The sequence below is a fragment of the Hyposmocoma kahamanoa genome, unplaced genomic scaffold (genome assembly GCF_003589595.1).
Source record: "Hyposmocoma kahamanoa isolate Upper Pololo Valley unplaced genomic scaffold, ASM358959v1 102, whole genome shotgun sequence".
Lineage (NCBI taxonomy): Eukaryota > Metazoa > Arthropoda > Insecta > Lepidoptera > Cosmopterigidae > Hyposmocoma > Hyposmocoma kahamanoa.
Window position 1 is genome coordinate 11,792,950 of NW_020653337.1, and position 16,985 is coordinate 11,809,934.

The 16,985-nt window shown below is 35.9% G+C and overlaps 3 protein-coding genes across 3 annotated transcripts; 2 read left to right on the forward strand and 1 right to left on the reverse strand.

Annotated features, from left to right (window-relative positions):
- Window positions 1-1,045: 1,045 nt before the first annotated feature.
- On the forward strand, window positions 1,046-3,765 carry LOC113235196 (cuticle protein 7-like). The gene is made up of 3 exons (XM_026470817.1): window positions 1,046-1,116; window positions 2,807-2,887; window positions 3,161-3,765. Exons 1-3 carry the CDS (start codon window positions 1,099-1,101, stop codon window positions 3,599-3,601), a joined length of 540 nt encoding a protein of 179 aa, XP_026326602.1. The 5' UTR covers window positions 1,046-1,098; the 3' UTR covers window positions 3,602-3,765.
- Window positions 3,766-5,491: 1,726 nt separating this feature from the next.
- Window positions 5,492-13,650, reverse strand: LOC113231749 (manganese-transporting ATPase 13A1). The gene is made up of 10 exons (XM_026466253.1): window positions 13,317-13,650; window positions 13,146-13,235; window positions 12,679-12,885; window positions 10,339-12,288; window positions 9,881-10,136; window positions 8,975-9,171; window positions 8,614-8,756; window positions 8,280-8,412; window positions 6,796-6,939; window positions 5,492-6,048 (listed from the first exon to the last, which is right to left on the reverse strand). Exons 1-10 carry the CDS (start codon window positions 13,584-13,586, stop codon window positions 5,950-5,952), a joined length of 3,489 nt encoding a protein of 1,162 aa, XP_026322038.1. The 5' UTR covers window positions 13,587-13,650; the 3' UTR covers window positions 5,492-5,949.
- Window positions 13,651-15,243: 1,593 nt separating this feature from the next.
- LOC113233616 (DNA primase large subunit) lies at window positions 15,244-16,963 on the forward strand. The gene is made up of 2 exons (XM_026468773.1): window positions 15,244-16,626; window positions 16,707-16,963. The coding sequence occupies exons 1-2, from the start codon at window positions 15,396-15,398 to the stop codon at window positions 16,961-16,963; spliced, it is 1,488 nt and encodes a 495-aa protein (XP_026324558.1). The 5' UTR covers window positions 15,244-15,395.
- The last annotated feature ends 22 nt before the right edge of the window (window positions 16,964-16,985 follow it).

Here is a 16,985-nt window from a genome sequence, read left to right on the forward strand (position 1 = left end):
CGGGCGCTTTGCAGGTCTAAAGTCATGCTTTGCATGCAAACGTTTTGGTTTGTTTCAAAAAACAAACACATTAACGCCATTTAAACAATTTTGTCATTCTAATTACACGTGACATTAGTGAATCCTGTAACTATGTACTTGCTTAGGTAATTACTACCTACTTCATTAAAAAATCACAATTTGCATATCAAATTAAAATGCAACATGTACATAAGTACATATGTAGGCATATAAATATTGAACAGTTTAGTTTTCCTAATGCAATTACAAGACAAGTGCGAATAAATGAATAACGAAGCAATGACAGCGTTTTTTTAAATGGATTTAATATGAAAATATGGTTTCGACAAAATTACACGAAGCTAGATAAAGCGTGGGATGCGGTAAATGGCTACATCAGTGTTCATTTAATGATTATTGTGATACACGCTTGTCTCAACATGCTGTTAGGCAGTCCAGACTCCCTACTTACTAAAATCATGAAAAGCACCCTTGGTGCTTCGGAAAAATGCCAACTTTTCCAGGAAAAGGTTTGACGATCCTACGAACGAACTTAGTCGATAATTTTTTTAAGCTTAAGTAGGAGTTTTAACATTACACATACACATAATTTGTTTCATATAGTTCATATTGATTTTATGCCTTTCATGTGATAAATAGTACAGAGTAGGTACTAAAAAAACCGACCGCTACATACATAAAAAAAACATAATGGAATTGAGAACCTCCTCTATGCTTGGTATAATAAAACTACATGTCGTCGTAAGTCAAAACTGCTATTTTTAACCGTTTATTTTTAAAATATCTAGTGCAAATGAGACCATTAACGTAGTACGCCTCTAGGACGTGTAGGTTTCAAAAGTCCAAAAGGCACACAGGAATCTGATGAAAGAATTAGACCATTTGACTAAGACACTAGTAACAACATGATAAGTTACGAAAATTGCGCGGCGGGCTACGCATGCGCATAGTCAATAAGCGTGAAAACTCAGGATTAACTAATAGGACCATCGCTTCGTATAAAACGATGAGGTGTATGTATCGGGCATCACATACAAAGGACTGCTCGTCTAGTAACGTTATCCTTACCCTGAAAATATGTTCAACTTCATTGTGGTGAGTAATTGAGAATTTATTTATTTAAAAGATGTGGATAGAACTGTATTAATTTTTATAGTCGCTTTACACGAACGTATTATTTGCATCGCGGGCCTACGAAATATACTTAAACAATTGCGAGATTCAATGGCATTTCCATCGCAAATTTTTTTTAAATAACTTTTCTTATAAAAAACCGTTATCAATGTGTGTTTGTGGAATTACATCTATTTGCCAAGTTTTATTTAAATCAGATAACGAAAAGTGGGTGAAATCCAATAAACCTGATTCATCCTCCAATTTGCCACTGTTAGAAGTGGAATATTATCTTCAATGAGACTACAACTAAGGTACTCCCTTTCAAAGAAAAAAGAATTATCGAAATCGGTTCACTAATGTTGGAGTAATCGCGTAACATACACACAAAAAATACAGTTAAATTGAGAACCTCCTCCTTTTTTTAAGTCAGTTAAAAAAGGGAACATAATGTTTTCTTTTGGTGGTAAATATTCTATTCTAATCTGAATGCGTTCAATACTATTTGTGTAAATGCTATATTTAGGGGTCCATATAACACTGCCAAATTCAAGTAAGCTACGCACGTATGCATTATACACTCTTTTAATGCAGCATGTATTTTTGAAAGGTTTGCACACTCTCATAACGAAACCCAGGCTCCTGTAGCCTTTATCAATAACAGAGACAATGTGTTTATCAAATAACAGTTTACTATCAAGCGTTTCACCTAAATCACAGTCTTGATTTACCGTCTGCACCTGTTTACCATTGTTCGAGTAGCAGAACGAAATTGGTTTGGTGACTAAATGTGATTTGTACACATTTATCTATTTTTACGTCGATACGGTTTCGCACATAATATAGCCTTTATATGTAGCAGTCGTAGCAACAGTGGTAGCAGTCGGTAATTGAGTTCACCTTCAAGAAAACTTTTTTGTCATACAAAAGTAATCTCGAGTTCGCGAAGCAAGTATGTATGTCGCGATCTTTTTTTTGTCGTAGAGATACGCGTTACACAGAAGGGGCCCTAAATGGGATCCTTGCGGCACTTCCGATGGAATACCTACATAGTTAGATTTATAGCCTCCAAGAACTACTGTTTGTCACCTGTTAGAAACGTACGATTTTACCCAGCGCAAAAGGTCTCCTTGTATGCATAATGTATGCAATTTTCTCAACAGTATAACGTGATCCACACGGTCGAAAGCTTTTTAAAATCCGTACAGATCACGTCAACCTGCGAGCGTTTATCCATATTTCTGAGGATCATGATACGATATTTAATAGAATACTTAAAAAACAAAGGTGGTAATAAAAAAAAATACTTTTATTTAATTAAGGCTGCTAATAGACAGACTGTGTGCGCTTAATCAATATGTATTGCATGCAGTCGCAACAGACTGCATGCAGTTGACATAGATTTCAAGCAATTATCGCCGCGCACCTATTTCACTAGCTCAGTGTATTTGTTGATGTCGAAATGTAAGTTTATCACTGTATGTAGAACACATCCCGACTGCACGCATTAACTGCAGATGTGCAGTCCATCTGTTGGCAGCCTAAGGCAGCACAGCAACAGCATTAATGACAGACACAAATATTAAATTGAAGTACTAGATGACTTGTTAACTTTTTGTGTATTTACTAAAACGATATTTGCAATACTCTTGTGGTTTATGTTGTTTTTCAGATTGCTTGCGTGCTCGGAGCGGCGACTGCAGCGCCCTCCTGGCCTCTGGCTCCCACTGCCCCTATCGAAGTTGATTCCATGGTAAGTCAATCATCCAGGACGGATGCTGTGTGTAGTACCGACCTGAATAGATTATTTATTTTACAAAAAGTTGTCATATATGAGCACTATAATTTGCTGAAAACTTTAATTTTTAACTTTGCGTGGAACCTTTTTTTTTTCATAATTTTTACACCTACATTGCATTTCTATATTGTGCACTGTCTCCGGAACTTCCTCTTAAGTTCCCGAAAGCTACGTATCGTATTTGTACAATAGTAATATCGAAACATTGCATTGTGTTTCTTGTTCCAGTCGGTACCTCGTTACAACTTCAACTACGCCGTGAACGATCCTTTAACTGGCGACAAGAAGGCGCAAACTGAAGTTCGCGACGGCGGCTACGTCAAAGGCTCCTACTCACTATCCGAACCCGATGGCACCTTGAGGGTAGTGGACTACACCGCTGATCCAGTGGCGGGATTCAATGCTGTAGTAAAACGAGTGGGTCTAGCTGCCCACCCGCAGCAGTTGTTGGCTCCTGTTATTACTAAACAAATTGTGGCCCCTATTGCCCCGATTGCCTCGCACCTCTTAGCCGCCCCTATCATAACCGCCCCAGCTATGTCAAAGCTTGGGGGCTTCGGTCGGGAATACGATTACGGCCTAGACAGCCGCGGGCTGGGCTTAGGAGGTTATAACCTAGGACTCTCTGGTTATGATGGTCTTGGGGGGTTGGGCCTATGGAAATACTAGGCGGATAGAAATCTACGCTCGCAATTTTAATACCAACAACATTATGATTATGAACTATTGCGTTGTCGCATATGAATTATAATGAATGTGGTGTTTCATGTATTTCACAAGCGAAACGTCAATAGTATTTAAAGCAGAACGAATGAATTTATAATGTAAATAAATAAATATTTTTACAGAATATTTTATCGGTTTATTTTCTTATACCATTTATTGAACAGAATCAACGTACAACACTTTTACTACACATTTATTATATAAATAAAATAACAGCGACACATTCATATTTAAATGCACGTACTCGTATATTTGAACGGTTGAGTCCCATAACCCGAGAACACTTTCGGATACTGTGACACAGACAAACGTCCCAAAGTACAGACCATGAACCCAATAATTACAAACTAATAAAATTATATTTAATTTTCCAGCAATGTTTGCATGGTGAACAACTCAGGAGATCTATTTTTATTTCGACTCCGAGCCATCTTAAGTGTGTGACCAATGCGTCAGGAATGATTCAAAAACTGATTGCCAACAACATATACAAATACTCTCTCTCGCGGTATTGGGGCACGGAGGGAAAGTACTTTAAATATTGTAGATAGGCTTTTTGGCGACATAGACACACCACTTTATTTTTTTAAGTAAGTAATACTTCATTCAAAGATTTTGCAAGAGTATCTTGCCTCATCTGGGAATCGAACCGACCAAACGTTAAAAAACATCCTGTATTTTTATGCTATCGAACGAAAGGGTCAATAATTAACGGAATGTAACTCACACATAACAGTAAGCAAGGCTCATAACAGTCGGGAACAGCAGGGTCTTTACTTGTTTTTCTTCCTGTCAACTTTTTAAGTCTTATTTTTTGGTCATTTTGTTATTTTTGTAAATGGCTATATTTATTTACAAATATTAACCCACCGAATTTTGTGACAAAAAGAAACAAAAAACAAAAAAAAACTAATTTTGTGGAAAAAAAAAAAGAAATAAAAAACAAAATAAAAACATAACTGGTCCAAAAATTTAATTGGCGTAGTATTCATTGGAGGTATCGTTTTAAAAATAAAATAATGTTTTCTTGAAGCAAAATATCTTGTCTACAATATTTAACTTACTTTCCTCCTTGTCCCATACTTGTGGTTAGGCAAATTATAGCCTGGTCGATTGCTACTTTACCAATCACGCTTTACTTACATTCATCATTCTTTTCATTCAAACCCTCATATTTTCTTAAACACTCCCCTTTTTAAGTACATTCTCGATCTGATATAAGAACATCTTTCGTAGCCGTTGCCTTCCACGGTGGCTCTACATATCTCTTTCGCCACTCTTTCATGGATCACAGTATTGTTCACTCTGACCTCTTACCTGAATTTTACTGCATTCACCATACTCACTCCCATACGTCAATGTTGCAACCTAATAAGCATTATGCACAGTTATTTGAGCCTTCTCAAACCCAACTATTGCAACTGATGCACATTAATCCATTTGTAGCTCGGTACACAGCGTTTTCCTTATTGACTCTTACCTGCTCATCAATTTCAATTATGCACTCTGTCATACTACTATTTCTTTGCAACACCATTACTTTAGTTGTATCGCTCTCATTTCCCTTCTTTCGAACGATGAAAATGTTGGAGTCATCATCTCCTGCAACTCTTTAACAGATGTCGCAAGTAGTACTTCAGCGTCGGCGTACGAAAGGCATTTAATGATGAATTCACCCATTCTCTAACCTTTATCAATATCATGCAACTCAATGAAACAATCGTCCATGAACAGATTGTAGAGCCACCACGGTGACGATTTACGTCCTTGTCGGACAAATAAATAAATAAATAAAGAATACATATTGGAAACATAATAGCATTATATTAACATTAATTTTATTTTCTATGATCCAAACTTCAGAGCCATTCGAGTTTTTAACGTAATTTAAAAAATAAAGTTAGGTAATACACACGCATGACATTAATTTTCTCGCTTATGAATGCGCTACTGCAATTAAAATTGTAACTTATGTGCTAAGAAATAAGATTAAATGTGACATTTACATTTGAATAATTGGGACAACGTAACTGTGAAGCAATTAAATGTTTACCTTAACATTTTACATATAGATTTTACATATTTCATGTGACGTTTTACCAGGCTAAAGAGCTTTGCTATAAGCATTATAGTTGCCTGTTTTCGTAAAACTTGAATGACTCCAAAGCTTGGACTTTAGAAAGTAGTACTGTTCTTATGTCATCATGATGTCGTTCACGCTTTTAAATTGGATTCTTAATACTCGTGTAAATAAAAGGTAGGATACAAAAATGCAAGGGAATGTAGATAGCTCAGTGTCGGCTCTCGCCGAAAAGCCAGAGGCAGAGGCGATCCACCAGATACGCAAATACCATGTCGGCTATCAGCACTTGTACGAGAACCAGCCGATACTGTAAAAGAAAACATAGAAAACATTGCTTATTGCCTATACAAAAGTAATTACTTAATTAGTATGTGTAAGCAAAAAGCTAAATCAGAATAAACATTGAAGTAAACATTTCAAGAAGAATTTGTGTGCACAATAAATGATACAGGGTGCAATCGTTAGAGCCTATGCACACAGCATATTTTATACGCGCCGACGCGACGCGCGTCATCTGCGCTTATACGCGCTACAGACGCGCTGTAGTCGCGCGTATCGCACATTTTGTTAAAAGATAGTTTTAATTTTAGTTTTGTTTGTTAATTTCAGTTAGTTTTTTGAAATGAATCAACTATGAATGAAATTCTAAGTGTAAACTTCAGTAGAGAGTACATATAAGCTTTTTGCTTACAACGCGATGTTTGCGCGCGTTTGAGTCGATCGACTAAAGCGCATTTTCGACGCGTATACGTGCAGATGACATGCGTTTACGGCGACGTAAACGCGCTATTGCACACCCGTATAAAATACGCCGTGTTCATAGGCTCTTAAGTGTGCCCAGGCTATTATTTCGTAAATATAAAAGATACCAAAAACCTTTAAATTGATATCGAAAGTACGTTACCTAATGAGTAAAACTACATCAATAACTTTTTAAACATAAAACTAGAAATGTCCAAAAATTTAATGTTAAACGCTCCCACACATTTAATATGACATTCACAAAGATAGTTATTGTAGTACTTCTTGTACAAAAAGATGGCAATATACTCACGTCAGGCGGAAAATAGACTATCTCGAACATGTTGGAGAGGTCTGGGAAGATCCCGGCAGCCAGCGCCAATACTACCCCACCGGACACCACAATGCTGTACAGTAAAGGCTTGTTGTCGCGCAGGCCTTCCATAAACGGCTCGCCCTGGAAATATCAATAATAATTTGTAATAAAAAATATAGATTAGATACAGATTCACCGTAAATTGCCTTCTACGAGGCATCAGGACTGGAGAACTCGACAGAAGATGAGTATTGAAAAACAGTAAATAGCTATTATAAGCTTTAAAGGAAAAGTTTACAGAATATTTACTACAGTTTGTGCCATTTAAGAGTGTCTATAATGGTCGTTGACCCGACTTTCATGCCAAAGACACAATTCGACAGCGACGGACTGCCGATCCCTATGAATGAGGTCGTTGCCCGATTAACATAATCGAATGCAATGCTATAATTAGAAAAAAAAAGTAAAATTCAGGCATGTTATTCTGTGAATTTATATGCTGTATATATATCACATTTTTAATGTTATAAGTAATTATAAATTATAATATTTATTATCATTTAAATGATATACAACTTTAATGATAATGAAACATGAACATAATGAATTTCGTTAAACTACCACTACGCATTAAAACTAATAAATTAAAAATTCAGTGCATAATTCAGTTTCTTTAACTTCAAAAATACATAGACTCAGTATAGAGTACTAAAAAAACCGACCTCAGAAGTCATTCATCACCTAGTTTGTCTCCCTTAGAGGTGGAATATATTCTCCTAACATAAATGGGACCACTTCTGAGGTACCCTCTTTCCAACAAAAAAGAATCATCAAAATCGGTTCATAAATTTTATCCGGAGTTATCGCCTAACATACATACAAAAAAAACGTTCAATCGAATTGAGAACCTACTCCTTTTTTTAAAGTCGGTTAAAAAGTCAAATTTGAACTTATTCTCGTTTTTTTTACTTGTTGTGACTATTGGGTTTTTAGCATAGATTGTTTGCAAAAGTAAAGGCAAAATATTTAATCAATATGTCCCTGAGGACATCTATTGTACGTCAAGTGACTTCTATCAAGTTACATTTACACTATCACTTTTGCATGTAACTGGAAAACATAAAACATAGGAGATTATCGTTATCACAATTAAGGTGCACAGTGGTAGGGAGGGGTGAATGATCGCTTTACTAGTACCTACTGAATATAATGATCAATTCTTTTTTAAGATTTTTAAATTGTTCTAATGGAGAAGTAAAACATTTTAGACACCTGCTTATGTGATAGCAGAAGAAGGCGTCTTAAGTCTCCAAGCAAAAATAGTTAAACGTGGCAACTATAGCCACTCTCCTTAGAGGAAACCTATACCCAGTAGTAAAAAGTTTATACAAATAAATAGTAATGAGAGCATATTATTCCATATTCACTGTAACAATTTAAAATATAAAATATTATTTGTATAATGTCGTTATATTACTCACTCTATAGTTGATAGCGAATGTAGATATCTGGAGGGCCATAGAGATGATGTATACAGTGCTATTTAATAGATCCGGGGAGAACTGACGTTCTTCATCGTCTGCTAGGTCCATATCTAGTTTCGGCTTTGGATCTCTGTGCAAAAATCGTTGATAAAGATTAGAATGGTTGGTAAACTTACAAGACAGATGCAAAACTAATCGTCGTAATAAAAATAAAACATCGGGTTTAAGATGCTCCATAGCCACAATAAATTCACTTTTTAAACACACAAGTTCTGATATGAAACATTTTTTTTCAAATCTGTAAATACATGGTAAATAAAAATTCGGTTACCTGCCAGGAGAACGAATAGTAGCTTCATGCACCAAGTAGATGAGGCAGAGGAAATGAACCATAAACTGTGTCAGCACTGTTATAATTGTGTACACATTGAAAATGTTAGGCAGCGGACGCTGTTTTGACAGATGCTTTAAAGGCTGAAAATAATAATAGCAAAGTCGTATATTTAACACCAAATATTAAACAATATTATTAACAGACCTTAAAAAAAGATTATTAAATGAAAAAAAAAAATGAGTACATAATGTTATTCAAAACAACGTCACATTCATTAACCCAAATAAAGTTTTACAACTTCATCATATCACAAATCTTCATTGTTATAATTTTAAAAAACAAATAGGATATTTCTTACCTTCGACCTCGATATGAACAAGAAACACGAAGCCAATAGCAGGCTTTGAAGTGTGGCCTGTGTATCGCTAAACTTGATGCCATCAATGTAAAGAACCGATTGACTGTAAGCCAGGATGAGCGCGTTCAAAGCTAGGATCTTGAACATCTGAAGTGTGGTTACCAAGGTGCATCGCCCTTGCTTGATTATGTGGCAAACTAAGCGGAAAAAGTAGTTGGTCAGTGAAAAACCTAGTGGAGTTCATTTCGGACTCATGTAAAATCAATTGTACTTTTTTGATAGACAAATCACCGAATGTGTGCTTCAGCATATCGTTGTCCCGTATACGTATTGGTTGTAACAACGTCTTGTAAGTAGTTTTCACTAGGCTAGAGACATACATAGACAGAGACACCTTACCTATTTCTGCCGCCAAGCAGTAATGTGAACTTTACTACGTTCCGGTTTCGAAGGGTAGGGGTGCTGGTAAAATTACAGGCACATGGGACTTGCCAACTTATGTCTCAGGATGTCGGGCGCAGTGGCAGTGCCCCTCAAATCTTTGTGATTTAAAGCTCTCAGTGGCGCGGTAACTGTTAGGGACAGGCGTGTCGCTTACCAACGGACGTACGACTTGTTCGTCCTGTCACTTGGTTGTATAAAAAAACTTATAGTTCATCACCCTGCCCGAGAGTACAAAGTAATATCGAGTTCTTAGGTTTTCACGATTGTTATGCATAGGAAATGAACTATTTTTCCGAATTTAAATCGCGTATATTTCTTTTCTCAAACAAACCAACGTTTCGGGCCCTTTACAGGTCCCATGGTCACGGTTGACTGTCATCGCGATTTAAATCCGGAAAAAGTGTCATTTCCTAAGTACAAAATAATTTGTACACTAAAAAAGGCTAAGTTATTAAAACTTACTGCAAAGAATACTGGAAAGTCGGCTAGTAAATGGCGCCGCAACACTAGCGTCTCCTAGTCTCACAAGCTGTAGATGTTCTTCCTCCTCCATCTGGCGGATGACATGACGCAGCCGCGCGGTCGTGTCATCTCTGGTCGCTTGACGCGCCTCAGCACGATTTGCAGGTGGCCGCCGCGGCTCTACCTCCTGTGAGCGTTCCTCGCGAACTCTTTCACGAGGTCTCTCTGGGGCATTCGCCAGGATTGCCACACCAACCTGTACATTTATAATTGATCTTTAATATTAATTAGTAAATAAAACTTTCAATGGTACAATTGTAAGTCTTATATTTGGTTACAAAAAGTTCATTGATGTATTATTATTAGTATGAATATGATCAATCTGACATAACTAAGACATATTTCCCAATGGTAAATATCAGCTACCAACGCAGATAGGCAAAATTTACGTTACTTACATCAGCATGCTTAAGAGCTCCAACATCATTAGTTCCATCTCCACACATTAATGTAACATATCCAAGTGACTTCAATGTCAATATGACAAACTCTTTCTGTTTCGGCGCAAATCTGGCGTACACTTTAATGTGAGGCATGAGGTCAATTAGAAATTTATTATGATATTCATTCAGGAATGAAAGACCTTCTCCAGTGATGCACAAATCGAACTTAGAAGTCAATCCTTTGGATGTTTTAAAGGGCTGTAATGGCATATTAAATGTCTCATCAATAGACTTCCAGCCCCATATACCATTTTCCTCGGTCAAAATTAGCATTTCCACTTTCTGAGTGAACTTTAACTCCTTAGCGACATGACATGCGGTCAGAGGATTATCACCTGTGATCATAGCAACGGCATGTGAAGCATTTACTATTTCAGCTATAGCTTTCTTTGAATCACTCTTTAGTGGACATGATATAATAACAAAACCGACAAAAGTCAGATCAGACTCAATGTCTTCTCTAGCCAATTCTCTAAGTTCCTGAGAACTCAATTTACCTAAATTTCTATACCCCAAGGCAAGCACTCTTGCACCTCTTCTTGATAATGTTAAATAGACATGGTCATAATGGCTAGGAACTTCTTTAAGCATGGTCTTAATTGTCTCAGGAGCCCCCTTAACACTACTAATGTAATGATTCTCCAAGAATCCTCTCTCATTCACCTGATACCCTGCTATTACAGACATCCTTTTAAGAGCACTTGCAAAATGATTCCTGTGGACAATTTTCAAACCAGGCGATTTGCCTTTCTTTGGTACAACTGCATCTCCTTTAGTAAGGTTCCATTCAGCTGCTTTCAATGTAGCTTTCTCTAGAGGATCTCCTACTAACCCATCTTCTAATTGAACAAGTGAGTGACATGACGCCAGTACTTGTATTGTCTCTATAGGAGCTTCAGAAAGAGGAATGACAGTGGCATCTTTGTGATCTCCAATGCCAGCGACACCCTCAACTACTAAATTATCGCTAGTTAAGGTTCCAGTCTTATCAAAGCAACATATTTCCACTTTGCCAGCAAATGGTATCCTGAAAGGCTCTGTGCAAAATACAGCTAATTTAGATAGCGACAGCAAAGATGTATTAACTGCTAAAGACAACTCTATTGGCAATTCTGGAGGAACTACAGAAGTCAAAATCAAGGTGCATTCTAAAAATAGTTTATATCTGTTTCTTTCTGGGTCTTCACATCCCTTGATCCACACATAGGCAGCCGCCGCAATCGCAAATATCAGCAAAAATAATATGAAACCAAATGTTTCCAGATTATTGGCAGTCACTCTCTTTACTCCGAACAAGATAGTTCTCAAAAGTTTACCCTGTGATGTATTAAAGCCATTTCGAATAACATATCCAATGCAACCATTGTCAGGAGCTTTCAGCCCAGATGACACATTTTTACTTGGTGAAGAGTGTTGCACTATTTTAGTTCCACCAAAAAGTGTGTGTAATTTTCCAGCTCCCTCAGGGTCTAAAGTCTGTGAGTGGTTTTTCTCGTTTTCTATTGCCTCTTTCATTTGTGGTACACTCTCACCAGTCAACATGGACTCATCAACAATGCACGAGCCCCTCAATAGGGCAATGTCACAAGGCACAAGATTATCATTGGCAGAGCGTGTGAGGGACACAATATCTCCAGGCAGCAATTGATCACTCATTATTTGTCTCCATCGCCTGTTTCTGTACACATTGATGTTATAAGGTTTGTTTCCCATTTTCCTAATTTCTGCCATGTTCCGCAATTGCTGTTGGACCAAAGTGCACTCGAACATAACCAGCATGACCAAGGTGAATATAGAGTAATACCAGTATTTGTCCAAACACCATAGAGCTACACAAAATACTTGGAAAACGAAAAATGGTGCTGTTGCCCTTTCCTTAAAGAGTTCCATAAATTCAGGAACAACCTGCAAAAATAAATACTAATTAATATTTATTGTAATATGTAAAACAGCAGTGTACAATCAAAGTTTTCAAAAAATAACCAATTTGTACCATTAATATCGTCAGCACGCTTGATGGAGAAACTTACAATACACATATAAAAGACTTGTATAATATAAAAATATTGCTGATATGATCCAAATGGAGTCCACTAACTCACATGTTCTGAATATCTATTAGACCAGATATTCAGAGTAGTCTATTGCATGATTTTGTATGTAGTGTTCTGAAAACTGAACATTCAACCTTATGGTATACTGTTGGTATGAGTGTGTGGTGGTATGATATAATGTGGTTCAAGACTGTACTTATCTAGTATAAGAAATATAAGCAGATCAATCTGGATACTATACCATAACCATATCATTTTTGCTAAACTCCTTTTCTGCTAATTCAATTGCCTCATCATCACAAAAACCTTTGGATTCCATATACTCCTCATAAGTCTTATTAGTGGGAAACTCTATGGTATGAAAGATCTTCTTCTCCCAATCATAAATATATTTACTTTTTTGGAACATAAACCAAATATCTGGATTAAGGCTCCCACGCTTTGTAGACTGAAATTTACACATATTGTTTTAATAATACATGAACCAGACAAGTTTAGTAAACATAGAAGATGCAACTTATTAGAAATAATAAATCACGTGAATGAAAACATTATCTTATTAATTTTAGAAATGTAAGTACATTAAACATCCCAAGTCTACCAGGTAATTCGAGCTCTTAGCAGAGTATGATAGGGACTAGCCAAGTATGATGGGGACTTCATGACCGTCTCCCTGATATTATGTTGGTAAATAAATTGCATTAGTACCTTGGTATGATGGAGTCTAACAATCTCAGAAAATCCATTATTAGATGTTGGGACAACTTTGACAATTTCCGCTTGTAAGGGATCTTTTACCTGAAACCACATTAGATGGAACATAAGGTTATGTTAAATCAATACTGGTTTCCTACAAAATCATTGATAAATTGCACTTACTGCTGAGCAGGATAAAAAACATTGGATATGAACACTCCAATAACAGCAGAGGCAGATCAAAATTTGTATTACTGCAATCACAGCTACAGTCACAAACCCAGCTTCGAAATTCTCTTCAAAACCATACACGAAGATCCATGAATAAAACACCACTGGGTATATTATTAGGAAAGGAAACACAGTTCCTTGGAATATCGTCGCCACCGGCTTGAATAGTTGAGTATATTGGACTAAATCATCTAGTGACGACTGCATTTTATTTGATACCATGTTACAATGGAAAGATATAATATCTTTTTACTTGGAATCGAAACGTTCCTTCTGTCAATTACTTGTTGCGTCGCTGAACATTTTCTTTGAGAGTATTATTTCATTATGATTTACGGTGATAGAGTCAGTAAAATAGCAATTTACAAGAAAAACTGACAACGAAATGGAACGAGCTGATATATCATGCACCTATGCTAGATATACCACAGACCTGACACTGACAAGCAAATGACAAGAAGAAAAAGACAGGGCATGAAATAATGAACTGTACAGAACGAATACGACAGAGAAAAAACTAATTCATTAGACCACGTGCTAGACTAGTCTATAAAATACAAAACGACATCAACCTGAAAACTACGTGTCATTAGCCGACCAATGTTATCCCTGTGGGTTGTCCAATCATACTGCTCCATGCTGGGTATATTTTCCAAAAAATTTCGAATAGGTAGTGGAAATTTTCCGGAAAAATTTCCATTACGTATTTTATGATCTATTAGTGTTGAGTCTTGAAAGAAAAAATATTTTTCTTTTATTTTTGCCATCCTCTAAGATATTTTTCCACATTTGACATCTGTTGGTTGACAAAAGTTGAAGATTCTGAACGAAAACGATGGAACCATTAATTAAACCACAAAAACTTTTTTACCGCTGTTGCAATGCAATCAATAAAAAAAATCTTGTTTTACTCTAACATGCTTTTAGCCATACAATTTTATTTTGTACTTTATGCAAAATAAAACTTCAAAAGCTATATCTAATCGTAGAACATTAATATGAGACTTCAAAATATGTTTTCCAGCTTTCCAGAATTTTTTCCCAACAACATGTCCTACCTTTATATGTATATACATTTTGAAGTTCTATGTAGCGTGAATTATAAAATAAAATTGTATAGCTAGCTAAAAACAAGTTAGAGTAAATATTCTAGAACTCTACTCAATGCTCAAGTCAGGATTTGAGCAGACTTGAGTATGATTTCAAGCACTGGAAATACGACCCTAATGGCAAGGACTTGAGTATGATTTTCAGTGCTCACTGCAATACTCAAGTCCTGACTTGAGACCCATAATGATTGGACAAACAACGAAAAGCAGAATCTTAGATAAAAAATCTTTTTAGGCTCCATCGCATAGTTTTCGTTCTTTAACTTATGGCAGGTGTATTGTCAAATGTAGACAAATATTTGAAAAAATGTTTTTTTATTATAAATAAATATTCTTCCAGGTACTTTTGCAATATTTATCCACATTTGACGTTAACACCTACACCTGTCAAAAGTTGAAGTTACTGAACGAAAACAACGGAGCTATTAAAAATTGTTTTTTCGTTGAAGAATCATTTTATATTATTTTTAAATCTCGTTTTTTATGTGACTTCTAGCTAGACAAGTTTATTTCATATATTCTTTTTAATGAAAATAAAACTTCAAAAGATATTCCTAAATGTAGAAAATAACAGAGAGCCAATTTTTCAAAATTTTCTAGTTTCTCATTTTTCGGAAAATTACCCAACTGTAGATATTTAACCGTTTAGACCAATGACAAATATCTCAACGGTTTAGACGCTGTTAATTTTTTATTAATGCCTTGTAGCCAAAACTTAATATAAAGAAAAAAAAATGTCACAAAAAGGCGCCAAAATCCTAAAATCGCCATGTTGGTAATTATTTATCTCCATTCTTCAGTTGCTCAGACTTTTTTCGTTTATCTTGTTATTTTTTATGTAAATAGAGAGCGTAAACAGTTATCTGTGGAGCGTAATAGCAACAAGAAAACTTAAAATTTTATTCAGCAAAAAGCTACCACTATGGATCTGCAAATTAAAAGGAAATCTACTAAAACGCCGCTAACAGGTAGTCTTGTTGAAACCTATCCTCATGATTTACAAATGTACAGAATTCCACCAACTGAAAATATCTCATTACAAGAATTCGAAATATTGGCTTTAGAAAGACTTCATCTCTTGAGGTGCTTAGCTTCAGCAACTACTTTGAAAAGTTTCAAGCCTTACTCAGAAGAATGGAACCAGTACATCATAAGCGAAATGCGGACTCGTGGATTTAAATATTATGAAAAACTGTGTTACAAATCTACATGTAGCACCCAAGAGGCAGACATACAAGCTCGCCGGAAAGATCATATAGCTCATTTTATACTAAGATTGGCGTATTGTCGAACTGAAGACTTACGAAGATGGTTTGTTGCTAGAGAAACTGAATTATTTAAAATGAGATTCATAGCTTTGAAAAGTGATGCTGTTGATGCCTTCTTCGAATTAAATAATTTATGTTACACCAACATATCAGAGGAAGAAAAAGATGAACTTATAAATGACCTGCGTGAATGTACTCAGTATATTAATGTTGATGACATGAAGTTTTATAAGGTAAAATTCTACGAAGTACTTGATTTGGTTAGGGCAAGAAAAGTGTTTTTGCGTGGAGGCTACGCCTATATTCCATATAAAGATTTTGTCTCTGTGCTGTCAGCCCAATTTAGAATACACTTGAAACAGAGTTTAGCTGTAGCAAGCCACCATTTAGGTGAGATTGAGCAAGATGAGAGATTGGTCTGTTTACTGAAAGGATTGCACCAGTCCTATGCTGGTAATGACTATAGTGACACAAAATCAGTTGTACCTATTGAAAGTCTGGATGCACTTTCAGTGAAATCATTTCCACTATGTATGAAGCAGCTACATGACCAATTAAGAGCTGTACATCACTTGAAACATAATGGCAGGCTTCAATACGGACTCTTCTTAAAAGGAATTGGTGTTACTTTGGAAGATTCTCTTCGATTTTGGAGAGATGAGTTTACAAAAATTATGGATACAGATAAATTTGAGAAACAATATGCATACCATGTCAGATACAACTATGGCAAAGAGGGCAGTAAAAAAAATTATTCTCCATTTAGTTGCATGAGAGTAATTAATGAAACTGTTGGTCCTGGAGATTGTCATGGTTGTCCATACAAACATTGTGATGCAAGTAATTTGAAGAATAAACTGCAAGGATATGGTCTTGACAGTCAAGGTATTTTTTTCACATTTATTTTATTTCAGTAGATTGCTTCTAATGTAATCAACTAACAGAAATTAATTTTTTTATTACAGCTATTCATGATATTGTGGACATGGCCAAGAAAGGACACTATCAAATTGCCTGTAGCAAATACTTTGATGCAGTCCATAATACTGACCTTGGTTTGGGCATCAACCATCCAAACCAGTTCTTTGAAGAGAGCCAGAAACTACTAAAAGGAAATGTTAAACTTGAACCTAAGAAAGAAATGAAGCCAAATGTCAAGAAAGAAAGTGTTGATGATATTGAAGAAATAAATTTTGAAGACATGTCAGACTGGAAAGGATAATTAAACTAAATATATGTAAGGG

Excerpts from the sequence above, each read along its gene's own strand:
- LOC113235196 (XM_026470817.1), top strand. Across the intron at positions 2,888-3,160 it reads CTATCGAAGTTGATTCCATG|TCGGTACCTCGTTACAACTT; the intron begins GTAAGTCAATCA and ends TTCTTGTTCCAG.
- LOC113231749 (XM_026466253.1), bottom strand. The coding sequence starts at position 13,586 with ATGGTATCAAATAAAATGCAGTCGTCACTAGATGATTTAGTCCAATAT. Across the intron at positions 12,886-13,145 it reads TTAGACTCCATCATACCAAG|TCTACAAAGCGTGGGAGCCT; the intron begins GTACTAATGCAA and ends TGTAAATTTCAG. Across the intron at positions 8,413-8,613 it reads ACTATTCGTTCTCCTGGCAG|AGATCCAAAGCCGAAACTAG; the intron begins GTAACCGAATTT and ends ATTTTTGCACAG.
- LOC113233616 (XM_026468773.1), top strand. The coding sequence starts at position 15,396 with ATGGATCTGCAAATTAAAAGGAAATCTACTAAAACGCCGCTAACAGGT. Across the intron at positions 16,627-16,706 it reads ATATGGTCTTGACAGTCAAG|CTATTCATGATATTGTGGAC; the intron begins GTATTTTTTTCA and ends TTTTTATTACAG.